Raw genomic sequence first — 26,490 nt, 5'->3', positions numbered from 1 at the left:
ACCATTTGGCATTCCATGACGAGTATCCAAGATGACGGGGAACATGTTCAACACCAATTTTGGCCTTCCTTCCTTCATATCCAACTTCTTCCGCCCCAGTACCACACACCCGATTGTTCTGCCGTCAGTCGAGATCCATCAGATCGAGACGAATACGGACAAGGCACCAAGAACACTAAAACATCTACTGAGAGCTAATCATATGAACTATTCGATCATATATAATAATCTTCGGTTTCACAATCACCTCCCTCACGTACGTCCTCCCAGCCGGCATTCACTCATGTGGTTCAGCACTGCAGCCCAATACTAATCGTCTGATAGCTCCTGTGCTCATCATATATATTTGGGGCCACGCGCGAGCAATTACAACTGATCTACGAGTCCGAATCCGAGCATCTTGAGCCATGGGAAGATTCTCCAGGGGAGATCACCAAGCAGGATTGGCGGAGGTATCTGGGAAAACGAGAGTTCGTTCCACCATCCGTGTCTAGTAAATAAGCCCGATCGACTGACGACATCCAGATATCAACGCGCTTTCATTGATTTCTTTGAAGACCGCATGGTCGAATACCATTACGACTGGCGCCACCTCGTCCAGGAAATACTGTTCTCCGGGCCCAATCCGCTGATCCACGCCGCCGTCTCCGGCCTCGGCCACCCGCTCATTCACTTGGGCTATGCCATGGAGTTCGACAATCGCGAGGTTGCCATCGAGGCGCTGTCACTGATCGCATGCTTCTACTCGGACATCCATAAATATCTAGACGACCCGCAATGGACGCGACCCGACCGGCGACCCCCGTGGACGAGCACGAGCCTATTCGAGATCCTCGATCGGGTGCGCTCGGACCGCCGATTCGATGACTTGTTCGACCAACCCGGAGCCGACAACGTCACCCGGCTCTTCCGTGAGAAGGAGCCCGAGCTGATGGAATGGTGGAACGCGTGGGATCTGTCGCCGGAAGGGTCGCCAGACGTCAGCGCCCGGTTCGAGGAGTCGCAGCGACTGGCCACGGCGCTGCTCGTCGGGAGCGTGGACGCGGAGAAAGGGCGCGGGTATGACTTCTTCTTGGTACATACGCTTACCACCTCGCACGCGGTACGCATCCTGCTACCTCTGATCCCGCCGGAATTCCAACTGTCGCTGGTGAAAGAATGGTGGCTATTTATCCTGGCCGTGTTCATCGCGCAGCTCCGTCCCGCCATCGACACGAATCGGATCAAGCGGTTCGACCTAGGGAACCAGAGCTGGACGAATGTCGTCGTCCCTCGGGCGCTCCAGGGCGAGTTCCGGACCGACCCTCATTTCGTGAAAGGCTGCCGCGCGATGAAAGAAGCGGCGGCGACGTGGGGGGACGAGGATCGATATTTCGAGAAGGCGGCGGTGTTGTTCGCCACGGAGTTTACAGGGTGGGGTGGGTTCACAGCGACGGGGTCGCGGCACGCGGAGGAGATTCCGGATATATAGCTTGAATGTACTACGTACTCAACAAAACTAGTAGTGCGTATCAATCTTCGCTCTGACAAGTGCAGTAGCACTGGTGTGGCGTGTGGATGTGATGAAGTTCCGACCCTCCGATGTTGTAAAAGTCGGCCCGAACTGTGGCAAAGGTAATGACGTCACCGACACCGACCTCGTTCCAGTCCATTTGTGTGTACACTCTGCAACTACACATCCAGTGTTAACCATGACTTGGACTAAATACACTTTACCGTGCGCAGGGTGGGATAGAAAGCGATGGATTTCCGATTCATGCCACATCCCTCCAAAGTCCAACCCCCCGATGTCGGTAAGTAGAGACTAGAGTTGGCCAGACTTTCGATCCCTCCAATCCTCGGTTTAAATGACAGCCATCCGCGAATTGCTAACCAGATCCAGGAACGCATTGTCAGGTGTGCATGCAGCGTGCGCACATAAGCAGCCGGGTATGATTACTGAGCACTAAGGCATATATCCAAATGACCGGAAAATCGGGGGCGGAAACGGAGGGACAACGGTGCTGAACTTCCTGGGTTTGATAGATCAGGGTGTGGTTATTACTGGAACGTGGTGAGAAGGAAGCCTGGATAATTTAACTATACAGGTACAGGATTGGGACTATCTCTCGCATTTCACAATGGGTTCATGGGTCCTTGGTGACGGGTGATTGCCCTGACGGGCGCTGCAGGTACAAGAAAACAAGCTTTGGAAGTTGGACAACACCGAAGAAGACTAAGATAAACACAGAATATTAATGAACAAATGAGGTAAGGATAACGTCACCAGGAACAGCAGTCAAGTGTCGAAACTCAAAAACAACACGAAGCGCATGTTAAGCATTGATAATTGATACGAGGATTTCGACCATGAGATTGGACCATTGGTGGGTAGAGTATTAATAATAATTCCGTATATCGGAAATGCGTTGATTCCGGATGGCGGACCGGTGCAAGTAATTACCTCCCACTGCCCTCCTGTCTTATAAGAATTCCCGTGGTAATCTTTGATGACTGTGGCATCCGGAAACCCCAATCACAAGCTTTCATCCGGTCACCAATCCAATTAATCAATCAGCCATCACTTGTCGAATCAATCCCGACCGATTCATCATCGGGCATGTGGTTGTGGGCTTGCAGTATCACCCTGTCCCAACCAAACCCTACCTTCAACCTTGGAAACTTGGACACCTATGAGCTAGGCCGTGACTTGGGTGGCCAACCAACTCTCCGCCACGGACGCACCCGATGGCCGAAATTCCCCTCCATAAATCCTCTCATGCCCTCCCTGGCCCTTCATTAGCTCTATCGCCGCCACCAACAATACTACTCGGTTGCTTCGCCCCGGTCGACCTTCTCTTTTCCTCATCTTCTTTGAAAACCTCCTCCTCCATCACAATAATAATATCCAGGCATTGCAAATCGCTATCCGTGTCCCTATCTGACACTCTTGTCCTCCCCCGCATGCGGAGTGGATCGACACTACTGTCCCCCCACCATCTGTCCTACCATGGCGTCTCTTAAGAAGGCTCTCGAAAAAATCCGCAACGGCGGTAGCCAGCCAAGTAGTGACACCGAGAAAGAGAATCACAGCAGCGTGCCCAGCTCTCCGAAACGATCCAGCACCTTCGGTTTGAGCGCGTTACATTCGCCTCGTCAGAGCGGCACCTTCAGCGGGTCCTCCTCGCCTAGAAATAGCGGTACCTTCCAGCGGCCAAATCACCGAGAAAGCTTGAGGGAAAAGACGCATAGCAGCCCGACGAGGTCCCCAGTGCGATATGTCAAGGATAAGCTGCACCTTGCCGACGACTCCTCGTCCGATGAGACCGAGCCACCCCTCAACCGGGAGGGCGAGGAGATGAGTCGGAATCAACAGCGGAAGGCGGAACGGGTGGCCCGAAAGGAACTCAAAAAGCAATTGGCGGCGGCAAAAGAAGAGGAGCACGAAACCCGGCTCAAAGAAATGGAAGAGCAAGCGAAAGTGGAAGAAACGGAAGACATGAGGGCGCTGTATGGGCACCTGCCCGTCAATAACTACGCCGGTGCATGGCAACACGAGGACCGGCTGGACTTCGAATCCTTCGCCTCCAAGGACGTGGGAAAGGAGGTAGTTTTCCGCGCTCGCATCCATAACATTCGCCACATCAGCAACCACCTCACCTTCTTCGAACTACGCCAGCAAACCCACACCATCCAAGGCGTCCTTCAAGAGCAAGGAAACATCTCCAAGTATATGATGTACTGGGCCAATCACCTCGAGATGGAGACCGTGGTGCTCGTCCGAGGCATCCTGCAAGAACCCAAGGCTAAACAAGGCGAGATCATTGGCACTTCCATCCATGATATCGAAGTTGCCATCCATTCCATACACGCGGAAGCCAGGATCGCCGACCACATGCCCTTCACCGTCCACGAAGCCGAGCTCAGCAACGCGAAGCTTCAGGAGGGCGACGACCGCATCGTGGTCAGCGATCGCGCTCGCATCGCGAGCCGTATCCTCGATCTGCGAACCACTGCGTCCCAAAGCATCTTCCGCATCCAGGCAGGAATCAGCCGGCTGTTCCGCGCGTACCTGGACTCGCAGGGCTTTGTCGAGATTCACACACCCAAGCTGCAGGGCGGCGCGACGGAATCGGGGGCCACAGTGTTCCGGATCGACTATTTCGGCCGGCCCGCGTTCCTGGCGCAGTCACCACAATTGGCCAAACAGATGGCCATTGCTTCCGACTTCCGCAAGGTATATGAGGTCGGTCCCGTTTTCCGCGCCGAGAACAGTAATACTCATCGACATATGACCGAATTTACCGGATTGGATTTGGAGATGGCTATTGATGAACACTACCACGAAGTCCTGCGCATGCTAGACAACACGTTCAAGGCTATTTTTGAAGGTGTCTACCGCGAGTATCGTAATGAAATCGATCTCGTGAAACAGCATTTCCCCCACGAAGACCTGATCTGGATCGAGGAGACACCGCGTATCCCCTTTGCTGAAGGCATCCGACTGTTGAATTCGTCAGGGTGGAGGGACGACGAGGGCAAAGAGCTCCCTGAGGATGAAGACCTGGGCACCCGAGACGAGATTCAGTTGGGAAAGCTGGTCAAGGAGAAGTACGGCACGGATTTCTATATCCTCGACAAATTCCCCGTGGGCGCTCGACCGTTCTACGCCATGCCGGACCCGCACAATCCCAAAGTCACCAACTCCTTCGACATCTTCCTCCGTGGCCAGGAAATCCTCTCGGGCGGCCAACGTATCCATGATCACAAAACGCTGATGGCACAGCTCGAAAAGAAAGGCATCGATGCCGGCACTATGACTGAATACTTGAATGCCTTTGCGTGGGGCGCTCCTCCACATGGTGGAGGTGGCATCGGGCTGGAACGGATGCTGTTCCTCCTCCTCAACCTCGGCGATATTCGCCACGGATCGCTGTTCCCTCGCGACCCCAAGAGCTTCCCCGAGAGGCCGGCAATCAAACAATTGAGGCACCCGGAAGCCTCCACCATGCACCCGCCGTGGGAAGGCAGGGACAGGATGCTGGCTGGCATCGAATTCCAGCCGCTGGAAGAGCTCATCGCCAACTACGGCGATGCCACCAACACGTCCTGGCTCGAGCCGAGAACGCACATTTGGAGATGCGGGCACACCGGCGCCGCCGTCGGATACGTCCCGGTAGATAATTTCGCCATCACGGTCGGCGACCCCCTGTGCCACGAAAGCCAGTACATCAAGACCATCTCCGGGTACCTCCGGTTCATCAACCGCGAGACCAAGCTTAAGCCCCTATGGGTCCTCGCCGGTGCCGCGGCCGAGGAAATCCTCGCCACCCGCTTCAACTGGCGCACGTTCTCCGTCGTCGCCGAGCAGCGCCTCGACCCGAGCGACGTGCGCGGCCTGAAAGACAACGAAGTGGCGCGCAAGATCCGCCGCGCTGAGAAGGAAGGCATCAAGATCACTGACTACGCGCTCGGAGCCAAGATCCCCGACGAGGTGCGCCGCAAGGTCGACGAGAAAGTGCAGGTGTGGCTCGCGAACCGCAAGGGAAAGCAGGTGCACCTCACCGAGATCCGCCCGTGGCAGGATGTTGAGCACCGCAGCTACCATTTCAGCTACACCAAGGACGGCGACCTCGTCTCCATGGTCGCACTCGCCCAGCTGTCCCCTGAGCACGGCTACCAGGTCAAGTACGCGCTCGACTTCCCCAGCGCGCCGTCCGGGTCTATCGAGATGCTCATCGGGCACGTGTTCAAGTTCGTGGCAGCGCAGGGTGTGAACTCGGTGACGTTCGGCGGGGGAGCATCGAGCCACTTCACGCCGGGGCACAACATGCGCGGCGCCAAGGTCAAGGTGCTGTCGAAGGCGTACCACGCCATTATGACGGAGCTGAAGCTGACGAACAAGACGGAGTTTCGGGAGAAGTTGGGGGCGAAGGAGGAGGCGAGCTGGGTGTGTTATCCGCCGCATGGGTTGGGGCCGATGGGGGTGAAGGCGATTATGAAATTCTTTGAGGACGATGACTAGAGGGGTGGGTTAGATGGTTTATATTGGAGCGTTTGGTGAAGGAACCGGTTGGCTTGTGGCGATCGGCATCGCTAGGAGTGATCTTAGGCGTGTTCTATGGTGGTTGTCTTTCTTACGGCAAGGAGTTTTTGGTTGGGATATAGGTGTAGCAGTGCTCTTCGTACATTCGGGTGCATATATCTCGAGAGACCCTCCTCTTCTGTGTTTCGCTTCGGCTTTTTGGATAGCGAATGATTTCACTATATTTCGGCTTCGATCCTTCACTATAGTTCCCCCGTTCGCATTAAAGCTCTTATAGCTAGAGGATGATCAAGACCAACTGCAAGCTTTGGTAAATACAGACTTGGACGAGATATACATATATACTCTGTTGCTCTACTCTTCTAGCACTCGTTAGACATGTGGAAATGTGGAAATGCGTCGCAAAGACTCGGACGAACTCCGTTGACATCCAGGTCTATAGTCTGGTCGCCGAATACTGGACATATTGTCTGATATATTGTCATAGATTTTGAGGTAATCTTGGATCAGGATGATCGACGACTGGTATTGCGGATTATTTATTTGCCATTTCTTCCCGAAAAATTCCATTCAAGACATATAAAAATTGTTCCCCCATAGATCGTGTTCACTGAACTCACTGTTTTGTATCTCAACACTGTCTCGGTCCCCTTTGACGACTAAGACGTAGTGCGTAGCATCCAGGATGTCCAGCGAGATATAAATAGTCCCCACCCTCCATGGGACAGCGACGTTTGTCCTACAGGACCAGACGATCAAGATAATCAACGCTTATGTAACCCAAGCGGTCGAAAGGCGAAGACAAGTATCAAGCAAGGAAAGTGTATAGTTCCGATTCAAATCGCCAGCTAAGACACCCCGCAGCGCAAGAGGGCAATAAAACAGCATGGAGCCTCTATACCCAATTAATCGAAAATAGGTACATAGGGTGGCAGGGTGAGCTGGCTAGGCGGTCCTGGCTCGGTTGGCGAACCGCGTCGACGTCGAACGCAGAAAAGTGTTAAGAGGACTGGGAAGGAGTCGTCCTTTAGGAAAGAGATTCGTCCCCTAATGGTGGCGCTCACGGTAGCTGGAACTCCTAGCTGGAGGGGAGAAACGCGGCTCGGTGAAGTTGACGGGGGACGGGATGTTGTGGTGGTGAGCACGTGCGTCGTTGTGCAGGTGGTTAATGTGTAGAAGCCAATGGCTACGCACTCGATTGTGGAAGTACTGATAGGGGAGACTGGTGATAAGGGGACGAGACATGGTGGCTAGGTGGAATGGAGTGAACGCGGGCAGATGGGGAACTCGCCGAGGTGGGATAGATACCGTCAAGGAGATGGAGAGGTCTGGGAGCCTGGTGTGGGCTAAATGAGCATTCGGACAAGCAATGAGTCAAGTACAAATGCCGCGTTTCGGCCGGTTAACAAGCGCTCGAATCTCAGCCCGACGCTTCATGTCCGGATCATCCAAGCGCGGTGTTTGTACTGCATAATCATGTTTCATTGGCTTCCGTGTAATAACTGATTTGGGATCGAATCGAGGATCCTATTGGAATCGGCAAAAAGAAAAATAGAGACCCAGGGGTGAATCATCGGCTGTAACGTAGCATCATCCGCTCTTACTTACACCTAGTCGCGCCCAACGCATTCTGACGGGGGGGTCTCGTCGGAGCAAAGCAGTCGATGTCTAATACTCTCCCACGTCCTCTTCCTCCTCAAGGCTGTCGGCAGCCACCTCCTCGTAATCCTTCTCCAGCGCCGCCAAATCCTCCCTTGCCTCACTGAACTCCCCCTCCTCCATCCCTTCCCCAACATACCAATGCACGAATGCGCGCTTCGAGTACATCAGGTCGAACTTATGGTCGAGCCGGCTCCAGGCCTCCGCGATAGCGGTGGTATTGGACAGCATGCTGACAGAGCGGTCGACGGGGGCGAGCTCGGAGCCGGGGACGCGCGCGGGGCGGGTGTAGTTGATGCCGAGCTTGAAGCCGGTGGGGCACCACTCGACGAGGTTGAAGGAGGCTTTGGCTTTGACGGCGGCAATGGCGGCGGTGCAGTCGCGGGGGACGACGTCGCCACGGTAGAGGAGGGCGACGGCCATGTATTTGCCGTTGCGGGGATCGCAGACTACCATCTGGTTGTTGGGCTCGAAGCCTGGGGAGTTAGCGTTGAAGGGTAATAGCTGATCGGTGCACGTACATTGGAAGGTCAGATCGTTGACCTTGTGGCTCTCGTGGGAGCTCTTTTCGGCGGAGATGACCGGCGCATAGCTGATGAGCGGGTAGTGGATGCGAGGATAGGGCACCAAGTTGGTCTGGAACTCGTTCAAGTCGACGTTGAGCGCGCCATCGAAGCGAAGACTGGAGGTGATGGAGCTGACCACCTGCGCGATCAGGCGGTTCAAATGCTCGAAGTCTGGGCGCGGGATATCCAAGTTCCGACGGCAGATGTCGTAGACGGCTTCATTGTCGACGAGGAACGTGCAATCGGAGTTCTCGATGGTGCTGTGGGTGCTCAGGACGGCGTTGTACGGCTCGACGACGGAAGTGGATACGCGCGGGGAGGGGTACACGGCGAATTCGAGTTTGCACTTCTTGCCGTAGTCGGTGGAGAGTCGCTCGAGGAGGAGAGCCCCGAAGCCGGATCCCGTGCCACCACCGAAGGAGTGGAAGATCAAGAAGCCTTGCAGGGAGCTGCAGTTGTCTACCGCAGGTTAGAACTGCTCGTCCACCTTGTTTTGTATCCATCACATACCGGCAACACGTCGAATGCGATCGATAACGCTGTCCGCGAGCTCCTTTCCGATTGTGTAGTGTCCACGCGCATCTGCAGCAGGTCAATATCGATAGGTCCAAGGCGTGTTTGTTGTGCATACAGTTGTTGGCGGCGTCCTCTTTGCCGCTGATAAGAAGCTCCGGATGGAACAACTGGCGGTATTTGCCGGTGCGGATTTCGTCGATGGGCTGGTCCCATGTTAGTGAAAATGCCCGAACTGATTGAGGTTCGATCCGTACCGAAGGGTCGAGGTCGACAAAGATGGACCGCGGGACATATTTTCCGCTGCCAGTCTCCGTGAAGAAGGTCTCAAAAGACCCTCCTTCCGTCTGCTCGCCAGCCTCAGGATCCGGGCGACCGTCCGCTTTCAGGCCATGTTCGAGAAGATAGCTGTGTACCCCGCGGCGTTAGTGATAACAGTCCAGGCGAACCTCCGACCACGGATGACTTGTCGGAAACGCGAGGAGAGGACGTACAGTTCCCAAGCACTGTTGCCAAGCTGAGTACCAGCCTGGCCGATATGGATGTGGCATATCTGAATATTGGGGTACCTTGATCAGCATAAACATTCCTCAGGGGTAAATGTTGGAGCCTGGACGCCAAAGATAGGATAGATGGGACCAAACATACCTCACCCCGCATATTGTCAAGCTATCACCAAAGATTGCGAGTAATTGAAAGTTAACCAGGACGGGAAAATATGCAAGTGTATTGGGAAAAGAATGAGAGAGGGATAGGTGTGGAGGAGAAGTTAGTGGTGGTGGAGTGGTGGTGGTGTTGAGCTTTGATGAATGAAGCGGTGAACATGGGCGAGGCGTTGTTTATGGTGGGGGAAGGAACCGTTGGCGGCGCACTAACCACCCTCTTGCCGAACAATTGGGCTTGCAGTTGGACCCCTCTGTCTCAATCAAGCCTTAGGCGCTCAGGCAGTAAGACATTGAGGCATTCAGGCATTCAGGCATTCAACCATTCAACCATTCAACCATTCAAACCAGCAGAGGGGCACAGGGGCCAACAACTTGGCTAGGCATCCCAAACAAAGATGATTGGTCGATGAATCAGACATGGATGATGGACCATCAAGCTGTATTAAATTGTGCATGCCTGTGCTTCCTGCATTGGATCACTGTCCCTTACGTGTTGCATCGAACATGTGCTTCATTAATATATTGGATATTTGTAGTGGCGTCTTAAGAAGACTGCCATCCGCATGTTTCAGTGGGAAAACACCGCCTTCACCCACGATGCATCATGACTTTACTTACCCCCTTCTTTGCTCCTTCAGATGTTGGTCGGAACCGGTAGCATCCACTGAAGGTAGCTCGAGCCCTTTTATCCAACCTTTTAGTTCCTAAGAACCCAAACCTGGAGCATCTCCCTGCTTTCGGCCCACTCACTCCCATCAGTGTGAGTTCTGAATATTATTCGTGACCATCGCTTCCGGTCTCGGTATTCGTCCGTCTACAGGTAGCGTGGACCTTCACGGTATAGCCACCCCACGCCGGCGTAGACGGGAACCGTCGTGATCCGTACCGGATATATGTTCATGTCCCGATACAAGAATTTGACTAGCCCTGTCTCGCGCGGGCCGATGTTTGGGCAGCCTCTGTGGCGGGCGTCAGTCCTTGCTCAATCCGAACGCATCCTATAAGCACATACCTCTTCTCGTTGCGTCTTCAAGTAATGCGGTGTCGACATCTGCTGCGGGAAGGTGGACGTATCGTACGACACTCCCTCGGATGAAGATGTTCTTGACGGAACTCTAATAGGCAAGGTTAGCACATGGGTAGATTCGACTGAGGGATGAGCACAGTAATCGACGATGCCAAGAATTCATGTAGGCAATCCAAGGCAAGATCGATGATGTGCGTCGATAAAAGAACTCACCAGATGTGGCCATCGAATCTCTTCCACCACCGTGATGTCGTCCAGCTTGATGTTCAGGTACTGGTCCACACTCTTCAACGTCCCTTCGATCTGGATGTCGTTCTTGAGCTCCACGGTGACCTTGTGGTCCACGAGGGTCTTGAAGAAGCTGATTCACGTTAATGTCTGCTCGATGGAAGTATATAGGGCGGATATAGGATAGGGTGTGGGGCGTTGAGCGGGACAGCTGGAGGGTAGAAGATCACCTACCTAAAGAACAGCATCGTGTGGTCTCGACAGGCGCTTCGGCGTGTTTCTGCGTGTCCGGGCCGGGTATAATTCGTAAAGTCAGAGGAGCATTCGAGTTTTGATTGACTTGGGCGAGCGGAGAAATTTAGTAGCTGGATTGCTCGCGGAGTCGGGCTGGCGATGATGTTGAAGATCCCCAATTCCTCATTCCTCACTCCTCAGATCGACTCGGTGCACGGACCACCTGCCATCATCATCCATCGTCGACTCCAGTGCATGAACTGCATCACAGTTTAGTTTCCTTCGCATAACTCACATCCCTTGAGCCGCATCATAGGCTTCCTAAATTTCATCGGTCGTCTCACACATTATGGTTTATACGTGTATACTGGTCTGAAAGAAACTCTGAGTACAGGTATGCTCTGCGTTATTCCTTCAGGTCATATCCTCGGTGCTCTTCATCTCAGGTTCCCAGACCTTGATTACTATCTTCCCAGTTCCATGTCCACTCTGCATCTTCTCGTACGCCTGTCATTAAAAGTCAGCTGGTCAATTGTTCTGGTCGGTATTCTCACCATTCACGCTAGAAGGCTGATCAGGTTTACCTTTGGGGCCCCGTCCATGTCCCATTTACTGCCAATTATGACTCGCAATTGCCCTTTCTCAACCAATTCTCTAAGTCTCTCTAAACGAGCCGTGTCGACAAATGACGCAACTTGGCTGTACGCTCTTGGTACGCCGCCGAGCCAAACGGGGGTGGCAGAGTTCCCAATCATCTTGGCGACGGCATTTAGCATCCCGACCATCGAATAGGCCATGAATTTGGGACCGACGGTCGCGTACGGATGCTCGTTTCCGGGCTTCAGGAACGTCGGCGCGGCAAGCCATAACTCTTGGCTCCCATGTGCATCTATGATGGCATCGAATGCCGTCTCAGAATCGACCGCATGGTCCTTCGCCAGGTGCTGTTGTAGTGTTTCCCCGGTTGTCGAGGGTTTGTAATCCGCAGTCTCATCGCAGCCTAACTCTCTTGCCGTCGCTGCATTTGCTTCCGAGCAAATCCCCACAATGTGACCATTGGTGCCCACGGCGTCACGGGTTAGCTGGACCACCAGATGCCCGATCCCACCGCAGGATGCATTGATAAGACACCGCGACGAGAATTGTAACTTCGCAGCGTCGAATACGTCCATAGCAGTGGCTCCCGATACCGCGAGCGCTGCTGCTTGGTCAAACGGCATATCCGACGGTTTTCGAGCGATCATCCCGACGTCTACGGCCACATACTCGGCCAGCGCACCCTGTGCGGCCCCCAGATGCGAACCAACAGGCACGGTGCCAAAGACCGGCGTGCCGACCGGGAAACACCGCCCGCTCTCTGAACCCCCTTCCTCGACACTCAGAGGGAGCGACACGGGCACTTTCGACCCGACAGCGACCACGACCCCTGAAAAATCCGTCTCCGCGACGGCGGGGGATTTGCGGAAGAGGACCGGCACGAGGTGGATCATGATGGCTGCTCCGGGGTGCAGCGACGCGTGGGAGACGCGGATGAGCACCGAGGTTTCGGTTGGGAGGGCGGGGACGGGGATGGTGGAGAGGGAGAGGACGGCGGTCGGCGGGCCGGATCGAGTGTGTGTCCATGCCCGCATATGTTTTGGTATCTCGACGCTGGATCCAGAGGGCATGTTGGCTGCGGGAGATACTTTCTATGGACGTGGGTTAGTTATAGGCCATAATCAAAACGGACCAATTCGTACAAACTGCATCGTCGATCCTTCAGGTAGGCTGGATATACTCCAGAAAATTGATTACAGTAGAGCCCAGATCGTTGGTCCGAACCAATCGCGGTTTCGTTGTTACCTTAGTGGCAGCAATGTCAGTTGCATGTCAATAAATGGTGTCTAGAATCAATCAGTTCTTTGATGACTTAATATGATATGATAATGCGCAGAATGGTCAGCCAAACGAACGGGGTCTCATCGAGCTCTATGTTTACGGGATTTATGTCCAAGGCTTGTCCGTTAAAAAGGACAGATAACATATATCGATTTGTGTAGCTGGAAGCGCCGAGAGCTGGCCAAGATGGCTACGCAGCTAATCCGGTATACAGCAAATAAGACCTAGTGAACGCGGCGGGACCGCTTCATAGATTCGTATCCATCGCTTGGTAGTAGGATGCTATATTCACATACATCTACAATTGAACTTAAAGATTCATCACATTGCGTCTTGAGTGTTCGGGAAATTCCTCGCTTGTTCAATCGATCAGCGGAAGCTATTCTTAGCATACATCTCAATGCAAAGCAAACGACACGATCCACAAGTCCATTGAAACCAGAGTTCAACAGGACGATTATAACATCTGCCTCGAGCCCACGCGATCCACAACTGCAACGGAGCCAAATTCTTCCCAGTCTTGCTTTCAGAAGCCCTTCGCCATCCGCCGTTAACAACAGGCACACAACTTGGGTGCCATACCCCGTCTTTGCCATACTCGCAGGGCGTGAAATAGGGAGAGGAGTTCTTGCGTAGTCGTACAGATCTCCACCACAGCCCTCCGATTTGGCCCACAGCAAAGAAAGGAGAGGTAGGAAAGCAAACGATACGCGATCAATTTGGCGAGCCTTTGGAATCCACGCAGGGATGACCCATTTCGTTTGGCGGCGAAACACGGCCCCAACCAAACCTCATGATATCGTAAAGGGAGACAATTTTCCGGGCCCAAAAGAAAAGCAGCCAGGGACCAAAAAACAGAACACAAATGAGAGGAAGGACGATCGAGTCTTGTTGGCGACGACCAACCAGCAATACAAACTATCCGTGCGCGATCCACCAACACCATGCTTTGCAAAACCACAATCTGTATAAACGTACATAGGAAATGGTCCTTGAAAAGGGGGTTGAGGATCTAGGCCGCATCCTTCGCTGGAGCTGCCGGACGAGGCGTGGCGTCCACATCTGCCTCCGCGGGCCAATCCTCGCGCGCAGGCGTCTGGGGTTGGCCGCGTACATCGTCGGGGATCTCCATGGCCCCGAATGTGCCCCCAGGAACAGGATGGAAGATCTCAGGGGGTGTGAGGGATGCTTTGTTCTCGGTCCGCGAAGCCGGCCTGGAACTATCCGCGTCCGATGGAAGGTGTGCCGGCACATCTTCCTCGAGACCGGCTTCGGACTCCTGTTCGTCGGGTGAGGTGATGATAATCGTCTCGTCGCCATCGGCTTCCGCATCCTTGTCCTCTTCCACTGTCGGAACCGCAGGCGCGTGCGCCACAGCCAATTCCGTCTTGTTCGATTCATCATCGTCATGCTTCCCTCCGTCCACCGGGCCGCGCATCCCTGGCAGGTCTTCAACGCTCACCACGCTACCTCTTGAATTGGTGCGGAGCATCTCCGTGCCCAGTTTGCTGGATCCTCGGGCCCGGTGCTTGGGGCTCTTGGCGCGCACCTTGACGTCGCCAAGTTCCTCGTCTTCGTCGCCGGCAAAGCTGGCGTCGTCAGGAGGCCCGGCGCTGGAGCTCGAGGCAACACGCGAGCGTTCGTTGGATTTCTTTCGTACAGTCGTATTCGGATGGGCTTGAAGACCGGGCGACCGTGACCTTGCTGTCTCGGGTGTTTGCTTTGGACTCTGCGGCAAAGGGGCAGCCTGCGGTTGGGAAGGGGTCCGAGGCACCGGCTGTTCAGGTGCAGGACGAGCGGAAATCTGCTGGTGAAGAAGACTAGACGGCGCGAAAGGATGGGATAGAGGCTTGGTGTCTTCAACTTCCGACGTCAAAGGCTCCTCGCTAATACCCAATCCTCCAAGCCGGCTCGCCAGGTCTTTATCCCTCCACTCGTCCGCCGCATGGCCGCGAGCGACCACAACCGGGATCGACTCATTCGTATCGGACGTCGACCGTGCGTCGACCTCGCCGAAGAACGAGGAACTAATGCTATCGGCTCGGCTCGAGCCACGATAACTGGCGGAGGGCATCGCTGCGAATGAGCTGGACTGACTCACGGGACTATCCTCAGCACGCGACGACTCCATACGCAACGCCGAGGGCGGAATGGCAGAACCGGGAGTTGAGGAGTGCGGACTGGGATATGGGTACGCCTGAGACGGCGTCCAGCCCGGGGGTGCCGGTTTCCACTGACACAAGCGGGTGAGAACCTCGGTAAATTTGGCGATTGTCGGCGGCTTTTCGATCAGCGCATCGAAATGATGCGGTGCTTGGAGATCCTTCAAGTAGCCGGTCACGCACACAATGGGTGTCGGGCTGTTCGGATTCTTCGTGTCCCGAACCATGCGTGCGACATCTGCGCCGTTGATCTGCGGCAGCCGGTACTCCATCATGATGATATCGAATTTGACTTCGGACATCGCATATCGAACCGCTTCGGGTCCGCTCTGGACGGAGATGGTACGGCAACGGAGCTTCTCGAGGAGCTTCTCCATGACGTATCGAGACACGGGATGGTCCTCGCAAATGAGCACATCAAGCGGACGGAAGATGGGTCCGTCATTAAGGGTAATCTGTGATAGCCGGCGGGAGGATTGCCGACGTCGTTGAACCCGAAGCAGCGCTTTTTGCCGGGACTCTTCCGTATCCGAAGACGACGGAGAAATGTCGGGCACCTGGCTTCGTCGCTTGTGGTGGTTAGGAATTAAATCCTTGACTGGGCCCTCTTGTGAGCTTGTCGTTTGTGATCGCGCGCGAGGAGAAGTAACTTGTCCAGACTGTGATTGGGAGCTCGAGTGCTTGTGCAACGACAACGTTCTGTCCTGTGTCATATGTCCGGGTGACTTGGCCAATTTGATAGGCGATGACGTAGCTGACACAGACGAGCTACTCGCAGTAAGTCTCGGCGGATCAAATAGCCCCCCAGGCTGTAATGATGGCGGCTGTGGCTGTTGCGAGCCAGTGGAGGATCCAGATGTCTTCCTCCGTTCATGATGCCCAGTGCTGAATGACACTAACAAGGGACTTGACGGCTGCGATGCTCGGTTGGGAGATTGATTCAAGTGATTCATCAGGAGCGGCGATACTGGCCGCGTTGAACCTTTATTGGAACTCATCGTGCGCTTGATAGTAGAGGGAAGCACCGGACTCGCTTCAAGGCTAGGAGCAGGCGATGCAGCAGCGGACGGGCTAGACACCGCTGCGCTGTTCTTGTTTTGGGCCTGCATTGCTTCCGCGCGCAGCTTCTGGATAACGTCCTTGTTGGCTTTTTCTAGCATCGGGAGGTTCTTATACGCAAAGTTGCCAAAGTCATCAGCAGCCACCGGTTCGCTCAAGCGCCGATTTCGTCCGTCTCGTACATGGGGAGGAATGTGCAAGGGCATCAAGCCGCCACGTTTCAGGTTGTTGACTTGATTGCGAACCTTCGCAAGAGCGTCATGCGGACGTTCGAAGTCTCCGGACGTGCCCCCGGAAGGGCTGCCTTGATCTTCGAATTCGGCAGCAAAAGTTTGGATCGTCGCTCCCCGTGAATCGAAGTAGTCCGTATCCTCTGGGTTTTCTGGCTGGGGAACAAATGATGCTTCATCTTGCTGTACGGTAGTCCAATTGACACCGGCAAACCATGGGTGAGCCTTGATCTCCTCGCCACCACTCGAATAGTTGTCATCGACATTGCTTCCAAGCCGGCTCCTATGATCCAAACACATAAGCTTGTTCATCAAATCTTTTGCTTCGGGCGAAACCGGGTCTTGTTCCTCGGTCGGCCAGTCGATCTTACGGTCCAAGATGTTTTGAAAAACCTGGTCGGGGGTATCGGCGTGAAAAGGTGGATATCCGTAGAGCATTTCGAACAGGATGCATCCCAAAGACCACCAATCACTTGTTTCGTCCTGTCCAACACCGTGGATGGTTTCCGGTGCCAGGTAATCTGGAGTGCCGACGAACCGGCGGGAGGTATCCTTTGGATCGAATAGTGCCATTGGCGGCGGGAGCATGCTTGCGTTCGGAGGGGTGCTGTTTTGAGTGGTACCACCATGACTGTTGCCCTCTGACAGGTTCGTGTTGGCGTGAGAGAGTGAACCCGGCTGGCTTGGGTCAGGCGAGCTCATATCGGATGCGGCTTCTTCCTCGATCGGTATGGTACGAGTATGTTGCGACCCGGGCTCATCGACCAGGGAGAATTTTCGGAACATCATCTGCAGTGCCTCGCTATGTTCACTGTCACTTCGATGGCCCGACGTCCGTCGTGAATTGTCCCGACTCTTGGAGTTCTCCCGATTGAGGCTGAAGTACGATGGGGTACCAATCTCGCCAGTCAAGGCGGGAGTCAGACTCGGTGTTTGGGAAGGGGAATTATTACCATGAAAATCAAAAGACGTGGATCGAGACGACGTAATGGATGTTGCACGATGAAAAGGACCTTGCTTCAGCAGATCCGGCGCGGGCTCTTCGGTCTTGGAATTGAGAGCGCGTTTCTGTCTCCCAATCAAGCCCATGCGCGAGAGTCCAAAATCGGTCAATTTCAGGTGGCCCTTCTGGTCGATGAGAAGATTGTCTGGTTTGAGATCCCGGTGGATAATGTTTCTGCTGTGCAAGTGATCCACTCCAAGCACAATCTCCGCCAGGTATTTCTTTGCCCAATCCTCCGGTAAGCCTCCAAGGACTTTGATCAACGACGCAACATCGCCACCGTTCAGGTATTCCATAACGAGGTACAGGTAGTCCTTGCTTGAGAACGTCCAGAAGAGTTTAGCGACGAAATCGCTTTCGCCTTGCCACATCATGATCGCACGCTCCGCCTTGACATTGGTGACTTGATTTTTGGCAACCATGTCCGCTTTTTTAAGAACTTTGATCGCATAGTAGTCTCCAGTGGACTTCTTCTTCGACAGATAGACACTGCCGAAGGCACCCTTGCTGATTGGTTTGATGATCTCAAAATCTTTGATAGACGGCGCGACGGCTCGAGGTTGCGGATGGGTCGCCGCCGCAGCAAGCTTTGGAGAAAGGGGAGGTCTCGTAACCTCGGAGGACGCTGCAGATGACTGACGACGGTGATGAAGCACTTGTTGCATCGCTGGGCTTGAGAAGTCGCCAGTCGACAGAATAGGAGATACCAATGGCGATTGGGCTTCAACAGAACTTGAATGTTTCCCCTTGGCCAGCTTAAGAGGAGAACCGGGTTGAATGGGTATTGGCCTCGCTGGAGACTGTTGACGGCTGGACATGACGCTGGATAGAACAAGACTTTTCCTCTTCCCGTCTCGATGGCTGGCAACACGGGAGAGACCGATCTCGGATCCCGGTGATTCAGCTCGTCTTACACTTGAAAGGATGGAGGAATGAACACTGCTATCACTATCGGCACCGGCATCGCTTTCAAACATCATGGAGCCCCGTTTGCTGTGCGGCACGAAGCTCATCGCGCCACCGTGGGACCGGGGTGTCTGTCCTCCCCGTGGACTGCTGGAGCGAGCGGAATTAGCAGCGGACGAGGAGCGCCGGCCTTGGTTGAGAAGGTTCGGATCCGAGCGATTATGCAACGCCATAGCCATGGACATTGACGACGGGCGTTCGAACGACGCGGGGAAAATGCCTTCTTCTGGTGGAGTCTCGTTTGTCCCCATTACGCTTCGGTGTTCTGATTGATGTTCCGACATTCGATCCGCCACACTTTCGCGTTCATCATCTTCACTAGAAGTGGAGTCTTCGCCAGCTGCGATGCGGTTCGCTTTACGTATAGCGGCTTCGATGCACTCCCTCACCAGGAGCTCGAATTCAACGCGTATCCGCTCGGAATATTCGAGGATGCGGCGGTGGCGAAGGATGGCATCAACCTTGATCTTCGCGAGCTTTGCGGTGTCTTCACATAAAGTAGAGAGGCCTTGATCTTCTTGCAATGTACTCGTGCTTGGTGATTGCCATTGCATTACCTGCGACAGGTGGTTTTCCGATTGCGGGGACTGCGTGCGAAACTCGCCCAGTTGTTGGCCAGGTGTCTCCTTCAGAACAGGAGTGTTAATTTCGAGAGCCGTATCGCAAAGGTCCAAAACCAGCTCTACAATCCGAGCAATGGGGCGGCGAACCGCAAATGACCTTCCTCGCCGGTGTCCGAGCCCGGATACAGGCCGTTCTCTGGAGCGGGACGGCGGTGTTGCAGGTGATGCTCGACCTGAAGAAGGGGTCGAGGAAGGATTCGACAGCGGTCCAATGCGATGACCTTTGTATTCAGGCAGCGCTGGAGGCGTAACACTCAATTCCCCGGAAGTTGGCGGTTGGCGAGATTGCCGGCTTTGGGCCTCGAGACCATCCAGGACTTTAACGATCAGGTTACGGTGATCGGTGAGGTTCTCATGGGCCATCTGAACCTCCATTTCCGCTTTATGTTCTTGGAGGCAGAGTTCGGTATGCCTTTCAAACCACCAGGGAGGTATCTGACGCTCGCAAATCCGGCAAAGGACGGGAGGCGGGGGAGGGAGTTCGCCGGTCTCATCTTGGCTTGCGCCGGATTCGGTCAATTGATTAAGGTAGTGGGCTAGCATCTCTGCGCCGACACCAAGGGCATCGACGAGAACGCTAGGAAGATCGATGGTAACCTCCCTGATCACAGTGGGACGCATCATCCACATTGTCTATAAAAGTTAGACCCAACCATAATGTCTTGAGACAAAGAAGACTTACATGACTCTCGCCGCCAGAGGCTCGATCGAACACGATGATCCCTTGAGCTTCAAGCTCCAGGGTAAGATCGACATCCTCTGGCACATCCTGTTCTCCAGTCTCGGCCTCCGGTTTCTCAGACGCCGGAGCGGCTTCACCGACTTCGTCCGATACAGGGGCTGTGCTCTCCTCGGCAGCATGGGGAAGCTGCCTTCGTTTCCCAATCTTCGATAGTGGGCCCATTTCAGTCTGAAAACGTATGATCTTGCTCCTCGAATCATCTTGCTGTATGCGCTCCACGGCATTGGCGAATATTGACTTGTCCTCTCCGACAATGAAATCTGCGATTGGCTTCCCCTTGACGCTGTCCGGGTCCGTTCCGATGACATCCAGCCAGGACGGACTCACCCAACGGATGCGGCCATCGAGGGTAAGATCGACGATGACGTTGAGATTGTGCTCCGCCGCCTCCTTCAGATCTTGACGTTCTTCTCTCATGTCCTCGCTGGCAGACCTAACCATCGTGATGGGTTGCCCTTCCTGTTGACTATCGGGCTTATCGGCATCGCATGCCATGGTGCTCTTCTCGTCGGCCATTTATAAGGAACGAAGTTCAGAACAAACGAACGACGCGAGATGAAGCGTGCCAAACGTAAAATGTACCTAACGGCAGACCGTTTCCCAGTATATTGACAATATCCCCGAACGTGCAATTGTCCTCCCGACATGCCAATGGGCTGCCAGATTCCGAATCGATCAGACAGATCCAGCGAGGGAGTTCATGGCGAATCTTCCGTACAGATGCTGAGGACGACGCGTGGATGTCGCGCTTGATATCGAATGTCGGCGGGGGACGACCCCTCGACGCCCGGCAGGAAGGGAAACGAGAGTCGAAGTTGGATCGAAGAAAGACGGAGAACCTCGGATATTTAGTTCTTTACACCGGTATACACAAACCCGACCACGACCGACCACGCTGCTAAATCATCGTACGAGATTCCCAATCCTGGAGAAGGAAGGAGCGAGCGGGAGGTGAAGAACGACCGAACGCGATATTCTCCGGAGGATATCCGAGTCGGGCGGTCGAAGCTCTAGAATTGAATCCGGTCAAGAGCAGAGAAGTCGACCGGAACGTAGAACTCGTGTCGGCTGCAGAGGATGAGAGAATTGGCCGCCCAGCGTTTTTTTTCTTTCGTGGTTTGGGAAATGAAATGGCGAGAGACAGCTGACATGTGGGTGCAGGACCACGCACGTCACCACCAACAACGACAGATGCTGCACAAGGACGGGTGGAATACAGAATGGATCAAAAGGAGACCGGAGATGCCGACAGGACCAGGTAGTAACAGGATGAAAAGGATAAAGTAGCCATCAGGAGAGGAGATATGGGATTGGGAGAGCGACAAAAGTGGGTGTGGGGATGGATATGGACATGGAGGAGGAGATCATTCTGGGGGGATTGGAGGTTTAGACCGCGTTCCCACTGCTGCTGGTACTAGCAGGCGTTTAGGGCGTCAAGGCGCCAAGGCGCCAAGGCATAAATACAACCTATAAGGCGACAAGGTGTCAACTTCCTCATCCATTTGCTTTCTCATCCTGTCCCTGTCCTCTTGCCATGTCCCAGTTCATGTTGTGCATCGGCCTCCAATATTAATACCTAATGGCTTGCAACTTGCAAATAATCTAATATAATAACACCTACAGTACCGATACACTGAAGCAGTAGGTACTACATTACTACTATGAGCAACCATTTGGCAAAGCGACGACTGGTACTATGTATTCTGAGCACCGTAACTTCAGACATGCAGCCCCCCTTGGCTCAACATCAACCACTGCTTCTCCTGCTCGTGCCTCTCTGCTTGTCCAACCCTCGTGGGACCAGCGGAGAAATTCGATGGTCCTCGGTCCTACCGTTCTCACAGAAGACTGTAATTGCTCAGAGTACCGCCAGACGGTATCCTACTCGTACTGACTTATCCATCCTCCGCTCATTGCCTCCCAAACAGGGTGTTCTATTCATCTCCTGATGACCGTTGCCGTCGATATTCGGCCATCTGCGGACACCACCATACGCTGAAGGTTTGAGTTTTGGGGAGCTAACCACCCCTGGCCCTTCTGGTTGGCGTCCTCCGCCCCGCGTGACCCTTCTTCCCCGCCCATCCAACCTCTGTTCCGCCTCCGTTCCACGATCATCAGGGAGCATCATCCTCCACGCTGCGTCCTGGTGGCTTGTGCCGGGCTGCGGCCCAGGTGCTCTGGTTCCTTAGTTCGGTCGCACCTCCGGTTCCTGGCCAACGGGAACCGCTGGCTAATGCAAGGAGGGGAAACTGGGGGTGGGAGTGCGGGAAAAACTGCTTCGTGTCGTAACGCGCAAGGCCAGCTGCACTGAATTCTCATGCATACGCGACGCCATTCTCGCTGCTGCATGATGATCGGTGTGGGCTCCGATGCCGTTGCTCTGCTAGGCCGGCCTTGGATCCCATGGCCCTTTAGATCCGTTGGAACTTGGACCTTCGAAGGTCCGCGGCCGGTTTGGATGACAGCGTATTTCCAGCCTGGGTGCCACCGCCCACCATATTCTCCGAACCCGTTTGGGTTTCCATCCTCATCCTCATGTTCTGCTGAACACCTGAAACAGGCTGGGATAGATTGGCCTGTCCATCCCTGCCCGCCCAGCCGACTGGGAACAACCAGTGCACATCAGGACTTGGAAGCGTTGAACCAAATGAGTCAACTACACCTCATTCCTCCGATGCGACGATGCAGACCAGTTGTAACTTGTATCACGGACATTGGCGGGACGATTGTAGGAAACTGGTTGGATCTCTTGGAACGGGACCCGACTCGCGTATGTGCCAGTGTTCGACAAGTGTTCGGGTGTTCCGCCTTTAAAATCCGTTCCTCTGGCCTCATCCTGGCGATCCTACCCCTTGACCTTATGCTGAGCGATATAGATAGATTACGTACGACGGAAGGTAGGAACCTGTATAAACCCCTCCTCCCTGGTCGGGATGGAAGGTCTCCTTCCCCAACGTGCATCCTAAATGGTGGAATGGTTGCATATCGGGTCAGGTCAAGGTATGGTAAGCCTGATCTACCTATCATTACTGTTCTTATACCCAACCGGCAGTTCTGTTGGTGGAGAAAATCGCCAAGTTCGCTCGTGCAGTTCAAGACCATCGAATATCTATACTCACAGCGTGCCCAACTAAGGAGCAGACCATTCTTTTCTCCTCCAAATCGCTGCTCAAAACACCGAAGCTTCCCATGTTTGAATTCGTATCGACCCTTGTACAGATATTGTCTTGCATACATGATGCAGCTGGTCCATCGCATCGAGAGTAGGTCCAATAAGACCCCAGAGACATGGTTAGGCAATGAGTTGGATATTAGCCATGGTTCAACAGTGCCGCCGCAACGGGCCATCCGATATAACATGGTTGCCCAAATTGTGAAGCACCGGCAAGACGGTTGCAAGACATACTTCTGCGTATGAACTACATAACGTCTAGCCATGCCAAACATCATGTGCTGCATCCTGCATTGGAAATGCTCCTTTACGAGGATCCAGGGCGGTGCCGCCCCAATCAATATTGGACTCCTCTACCGTGATTCACGCCTCTTGAGTCTAGATTCTGGAGGGCGGAGGGAATCAGCAGTGGGGGGGTTCGCAAGTGTAATTTGCATGCCAGACACGACAGATGAACTGATGTGTACCAGTCACGGCAGGAAGAGGAGAGAGATACAAAGTCCAAACAGATACCATTACTAAAACCCAGTGACTCCAATTCTCAACACCATTATGGCATCGGAAAGCAGAATAGTTCGATTACCTTGTGCTGGTTCGGCGCAACATGCCCTCAATATGGCCAGCGCCAGTCCGTCAGTTCGGCGATGTCAAGGCCTTCATGATACGCGAAATTCTGCGCCTTGACCCGCTGATCCAACAGCCGGTCTCGCACCCCTGACGCCGAGTTCCCCAGCCTCGGAGCTTGGTCAATGGCATCGATGGCGATCGAAAACCGATCCACATTGTTGCGAATGGCCAGCTCCAACGGAGTGTTGATGTTGCCCTTCTCCATGTATCCTCGGACCAGGAAGTTGTGCGACGAGGCCCGGCTGTGAATCAAGCGATGGATGAGCCAGGGGTAGGAATGGAAGTTGAAGATGACGGGTTTGTCGGGAGTGAAGACGGCCTGGAATTCCTTGTCGTCTAGACCATGCGGGTGGAAGGACTTGGCCTGGATTCGGAACAGATCCCTAGGCATCTTGTGAGTATCGACTGAAAAGGGATTGATCTTGCAAACTTACACAACGTTAACGAAGCGGACCTTGAGGTCGGGTAGATGCTCGCGAAGGAGACTAGTCGCAGCCAGGGACTCTTGCGTTGGTACATCTCCACAAGTAGCCAGTACCACGTCCGGCTCCTCGCCAGCATCATTCGACGCCCAGTCCCAGATGCCGATGCCCTTGGTACAATGCGTGACCGCGTCCTCCATGCTCAGATACTGTAGATGGTTCTGCTTGTCCGCGACGATAACGTTGACATAGTTGGATGAGCGGAAGCAATGATCGGCCACGGACAGAAGGCAATTTCCATCGGGAGGCAGGTAGATGCGAACCACATCCGGAGATTTGTTGCAAATGACATCGAGGAACCCGGGGTCCTGATGTGTAAAACCGTTGTGATCTGTCTCATCGGTCAGAGTCTCCAGGTAACTAAGAAATCACGGTCCACCAAATACCTTGCCGCCAAACAGTAGCCGTCAAGAGAAGGTTGAGCGACGAGACTTTCCCTCGCCATTCCACTTCAAGACACTTCTCAATCCACTTGCAGTGCTGATTGACCATGCTATCAATGATGTGAACGAAAGGCTCGTAGCTGTTCAGAAGGCCGTGTCGTCCAGTCAGGACGTATCCTTCCAGCCATCCTTCAACCGTATGCTCACTGAGCATCTCCATGACGCGGCCCTCCAGCGCCAGATTCCCTCCATCCTCATCCTCTTTGAAGTAACTTCCCAGCCAGACCTTCTTCCCGACCTCGTAGATTTTCTGCAGCTTGTTCGACTGGGTTTCATCGGGACCGAAAACCCGGAAACTCTTGAGATTCTGCGCCGCAATGTCGCGAAGGAAAGTGGCGAAGTTTTCCATGCTGCCGGCGAACGTGGCACCGGGGGAGACATCTCTGAACGCATAGTCTCGGAAGTCGGGGATATGCAGCTTCTGCTTCATGCGTCCGCCGTTCGTCACCGGATTGGCGCTCATCCGGCGATCGCCACTCGGTGCCAGCTCCCGCAGTTCGGGCACCAGAGTACCGTTCTTGTCGAAAAGTTTCTCGGGTTCATAGCCCTTCATCCATTTTTCGAGGGTTTTCAAACTTTCCTCTTTGGTATGAACGTCGGTGATTGGAACCTGATGGGCCCGCCAGAACCCTTCCAAGTAATGGGGACCGAGCTTCCTGGGACCCGTCCACCCTTTGGGAGCTCGAAGTATGATCATTGGCCATCGCGGACGGAACGCCTTTCCGGATTCCCGAGCCTGTTTTTGATACTGCCTGATCTTCAGGACGCACTCTTCAAGGGTAGAAGCCATGGCTTGGTGCATAGAGTCCAAGTCGCTCCCTTCGACGAAGTAGGGGGTCCAACCGTAGCCGAGAAACAAGCTCTCAAGTTCTTCATGATCGATTCGAGCCAGAACGGTGGGATTGTTGATCTTGTACCCGTTGAGATTGAGCACAGGAAGAACAGCACCGTCTGTTATGGGATTAAGGAACTTGGTACTGTGCCAGCTGGTCGCCATAGGGCCAGTCTCCGCTTCGCCATCTCCGACCATCGTTACTGAGATCAAACTGGGGTTATCGAACACTGCCCCGAATGAATGGGAGATCGAGTATCCAAGCTCGCCGCCTTCATGCATACTGCCAGGAGTCTCGGGCGTCGCATGGCTGCCAATACCGCCGGGGAAGGAGAATTGCCTGAAGAACCGACGCATGCCTTCAATATCCTGGCTCTTGTCCGGATACACCTCGGAGTAGACACCCTCGAGGTAGGAGTTGGAGAGAACAGCTGGTGCTCCATGACCGGGACCGGAAATGAATATCGCGTCGAGGTCATACTTCTTGATCAATCGGTTGAAGTGGATGTAGGTGAAGCTTTGTCCTGCATCAGAACCCCAGTGTCCCAGCAATCGAGCTTTCAGATGCTTCGTTTGGAGAGGTTCCCTTAAGAGAGGGTTCTGCTTGAGGTAGATCATCCCTAGAGAGAGATAGAGAGAGGCGTAGAAGTACTTGGTGCTCTTCTCCAATTCATCTTTTGTCAATGGGTTCTTGTTCACGGTTGATCGGGCCTCCCCATATGCAGACAACTTTGCAACATCCGTCCCTTCGGGGCCCATGCTCCGAATTGCGATTGACGACATGGTGTCCAGTCACAAGGTGATTGCTGGCAAACAACGGGAGTGCTTTGATAGTAGACAGGAAAAGTGAACTGACTTGAACTGAACAATGAATAGACTCTGAGGAAGCTTTTCGAAAACGCATATAAAAACTCTAACGGAACCTTACGGAGGGAATCCAGCGGAAAAAGGGGGTTGGTCGTCATACTGAATAGTACGATAACACCGTCTTGTGAAAGGGTGACGACATCGTGATTTCAGCTTCGCCGCGAATGACCAGTTAAAATTGGATATTACTATGAACAAATACAACTTGAGCAAGAACATCACTCTGACCTGGACTTCACGGAGGGGATACGCTTACCGTAACTATGATTCGGACATAGACATTAAACGGTGGAGTCTCTGTACTCAAATTTCAGGGTATCGTCAATAACGTCCCTGATTTCGTCGACTTCAAGCTGCAGAACGGGTGGGGGCACTGGAGGATAGTTCTAAGCCATCAAACATGCCTATGGCGACGATGCTCGCCGTTTAATTCGATGGCCGGAGCATACTGTGCGGGCGATATCGTTCGGATTGACCTGAGGTTCAA

At 53.9% G+C, this 26,490-nt stretch overlaps 9 protein-coding genes across 9 annotated transcripts; 4 read left to right on the top strand and 5 right to left on the bottom strand.

Moving 5' to 3' along the window:
* Positions 1-163: 163 nt before the first annotated feature.
* On the top strand, positions 164-1,774 carry P152DRAFT_461999 (uncharacterized protein). The gene has a single exon (XM_033680248.1). It carries the CDS (start codon positions 563-565, stop codon positions 1,469-1,471), a length of 909 nt encoding a protein of 302 aa, XP_033530582.1. The 5' UTR covers positions 164-562; the 3' UTR covers positions 1,472-1,774.
* Positions 1,775-2,886: 1,112 nt separating this feature from the next.
* P152DRAFT_177276 (aspartyl-tRNA synthetase) lies at positions 2,887-6,248 on the top strand. Its single transcript, XM_033674152.1, has 2 exons — positions 2,887-6,034; positions 6,130-6,248. Exon 1 carries the CDS (start codon positions 2,990-2,992, stop codon positions 6,002-6,004), a length of 3,015 nt encoding a protein of 1,004 aa, XP_033530581.1. The 5' UTR covers positions 2,887-2,989; the 3' UTR covers positions 6,005-6,034; positions 6,130-6,248.
* A 1,098-nt stretch (positions 6,249-7,346) lies between these two features.
* Positions 7,347-9,504, bottom strand: P152DRAFT_423872 (tubulin-domain-containing protein). Its single transcript, XM_033677215.1, has 7 exons — positions 9,412-9,504; positions 9,258-9,316; positions 9,021-9,171; positions 8,882-8,969; positions 8,761-8,832; positions 8,206-8,709; positions 7,347-8,160 (listed from the first exon to the last, which is right to left on the bottom strand). Exons 1-7 carry the CDS (start codon positions 9,421-9,423, stop codon positions 7,694-7,696), a joined length of 1,353 nt encoding a protein of 450 aa, XP_033530580.1. The 5' UTR covers positions 9,424-9,504; the 3' UTR covers positions 7,347-7,693.
* Positions 9,505-10,242: 738 nt separating this feature from the next.
* P152DRAFT_176992 (U6 snRNA-associated Sm-like protein LSm2) lies at positions 10,243-11,091 on the bottom strand. Its single transcript, XM_033674150.1, has 4 exons — positions 10,918-11,091; positions 10,669-10,816; positions 10,441-10,543; positions 10,243-10,387 (listed from the first exon to the last, which is right to left on the bottom strand). Exons 1-4 carry the CDS (start codon positions 10,929-10,931, stop codon positions 10,350-10,352), a joined length of 303 nt encoding a protein of 100 aa, XP_033530579.1. The 5' UTR covers positions 10,932-11,091; the 3' UTR covers positions 10,243-10,349.
* A 1-nt stretch (position 11,092) lies between these two features.
* On the bottom strand, positions 11,093-12,905 carry P152DRAFT_176991 (GroES-like protein). Its single transcript, XM_033674149.1, has 3 exons — positions 12,657-12,905; positions 11,502-12,605; positions 11,093-11,424 (listed from the first exon to the last, which is right to left on the bottom strand). Exons 1-3 carry the CDS (start codon positions 12,663-12,665, stop codon positions 11,332-11,334), a joined length of 1,206 nt encoding a protein of 401 aa, XP_033530578.1. The 5' UTR covers positions 12,666-12,905; the 3' UTR covers positions 11,093-11,331.
* A 694-nt stretch (positions 12,906-13,599) lies between these two features.
* P152DRAFT_176979 (uncharacterized protein) lies at positions 13,600-20,208 on the bottom strand. Its single transcript, XM_033674148.1, has 2 exons — positions 19,521-20,208; positions 13,600-19,471 (listed from the first exon to the last, which is right to left on the bottom strand). Exons 1-2 carry the CDS (start codon positions 20,094-20,096, stop codon positions 13,808-13,810), a joined length of 6,240 nt encoding a protein of 2,079 aa, XP_033530577.1. The 5' UTR covers positions 20,097-20,208; the 3' UTR covers positions 13,600-13,807.
* A 361-nt stretch (positions 20,209-20,569) lies between these two features.
* Positions 20,570-20,943, top strand: P152DRAFT_176970 (uncharacterized protein). The gene has a single exon (XM_033674147.1). It carries the CDS (start codon positions 20,658-20,660, stop codon positions 20,865-20,867), a length of 210 nt encoding a protein of 69 aa, XP_033530576.1. The 5' UTR covers positions 20,570-20,657; the 3' UTR covers positions 20,868-20,943.
* Positions 20,944-21,802: 859 nt separating this feature from the next.
* On the top strand, positions 21,803-23,180 carry P152DRAFT_176968 (uncharacterized protein). The gene has a single exon (XM_033674146.1). It carries the CDS (start codon positions 21,898-21,900, stop codon positions 22,996-22,998), a length of 1,101 nt encoding a protein of 366 aa, XP_033530575.1. The 5' UTR covers positions 21,803-21,897; the 3' UTR covers positions 22,999-23,180.
* On the bottom strand, positions 23,055-26,160 carry P152DRAFT_442826 (phosphoketolase). Its single transcript, XM_033677759.1, has 3 exons — positions 24,248-26,160; positions 23,814-24,192; positions 23,055-23,762 (listed from the first exon to the last, which is right to left on the bottom strand). The coding sequence occupies exons 1-3, from the start codon at positions 25,917-25,919 to the stop codon at positions 23,363-23,365; spliced, it is 2,451 nt and encodes an 816-aa protein (XP_033530574.1). The 5' UTR covers positions 25,920-26,160; the 3' UTR covers positions 23,055-23,362.
* Between the last annotated feature and the right edge of the window lie 330 nt (positions 26,161-26,490).

This window comes from Eremomyces bilateralis, assembly GCF_010015585.1.
Source record: "Eremomyces bilateralis CBS 781.70 unplaced genomic scaffold P152scaffold_29, whole genome shotgun sequence".
Classification (NCBI taxonomy): Eukaryota; Fungi; Ascomycota; class Dothideomycetes; order Eremomycetales; family Eremomycetaceae; genus Eremomyces; species Eremomyces bilateralis.
Note: the sequence above shows the minus strand (reverse complement) of the source record. Positions and strands in the feature narration are given on the sequence as shown.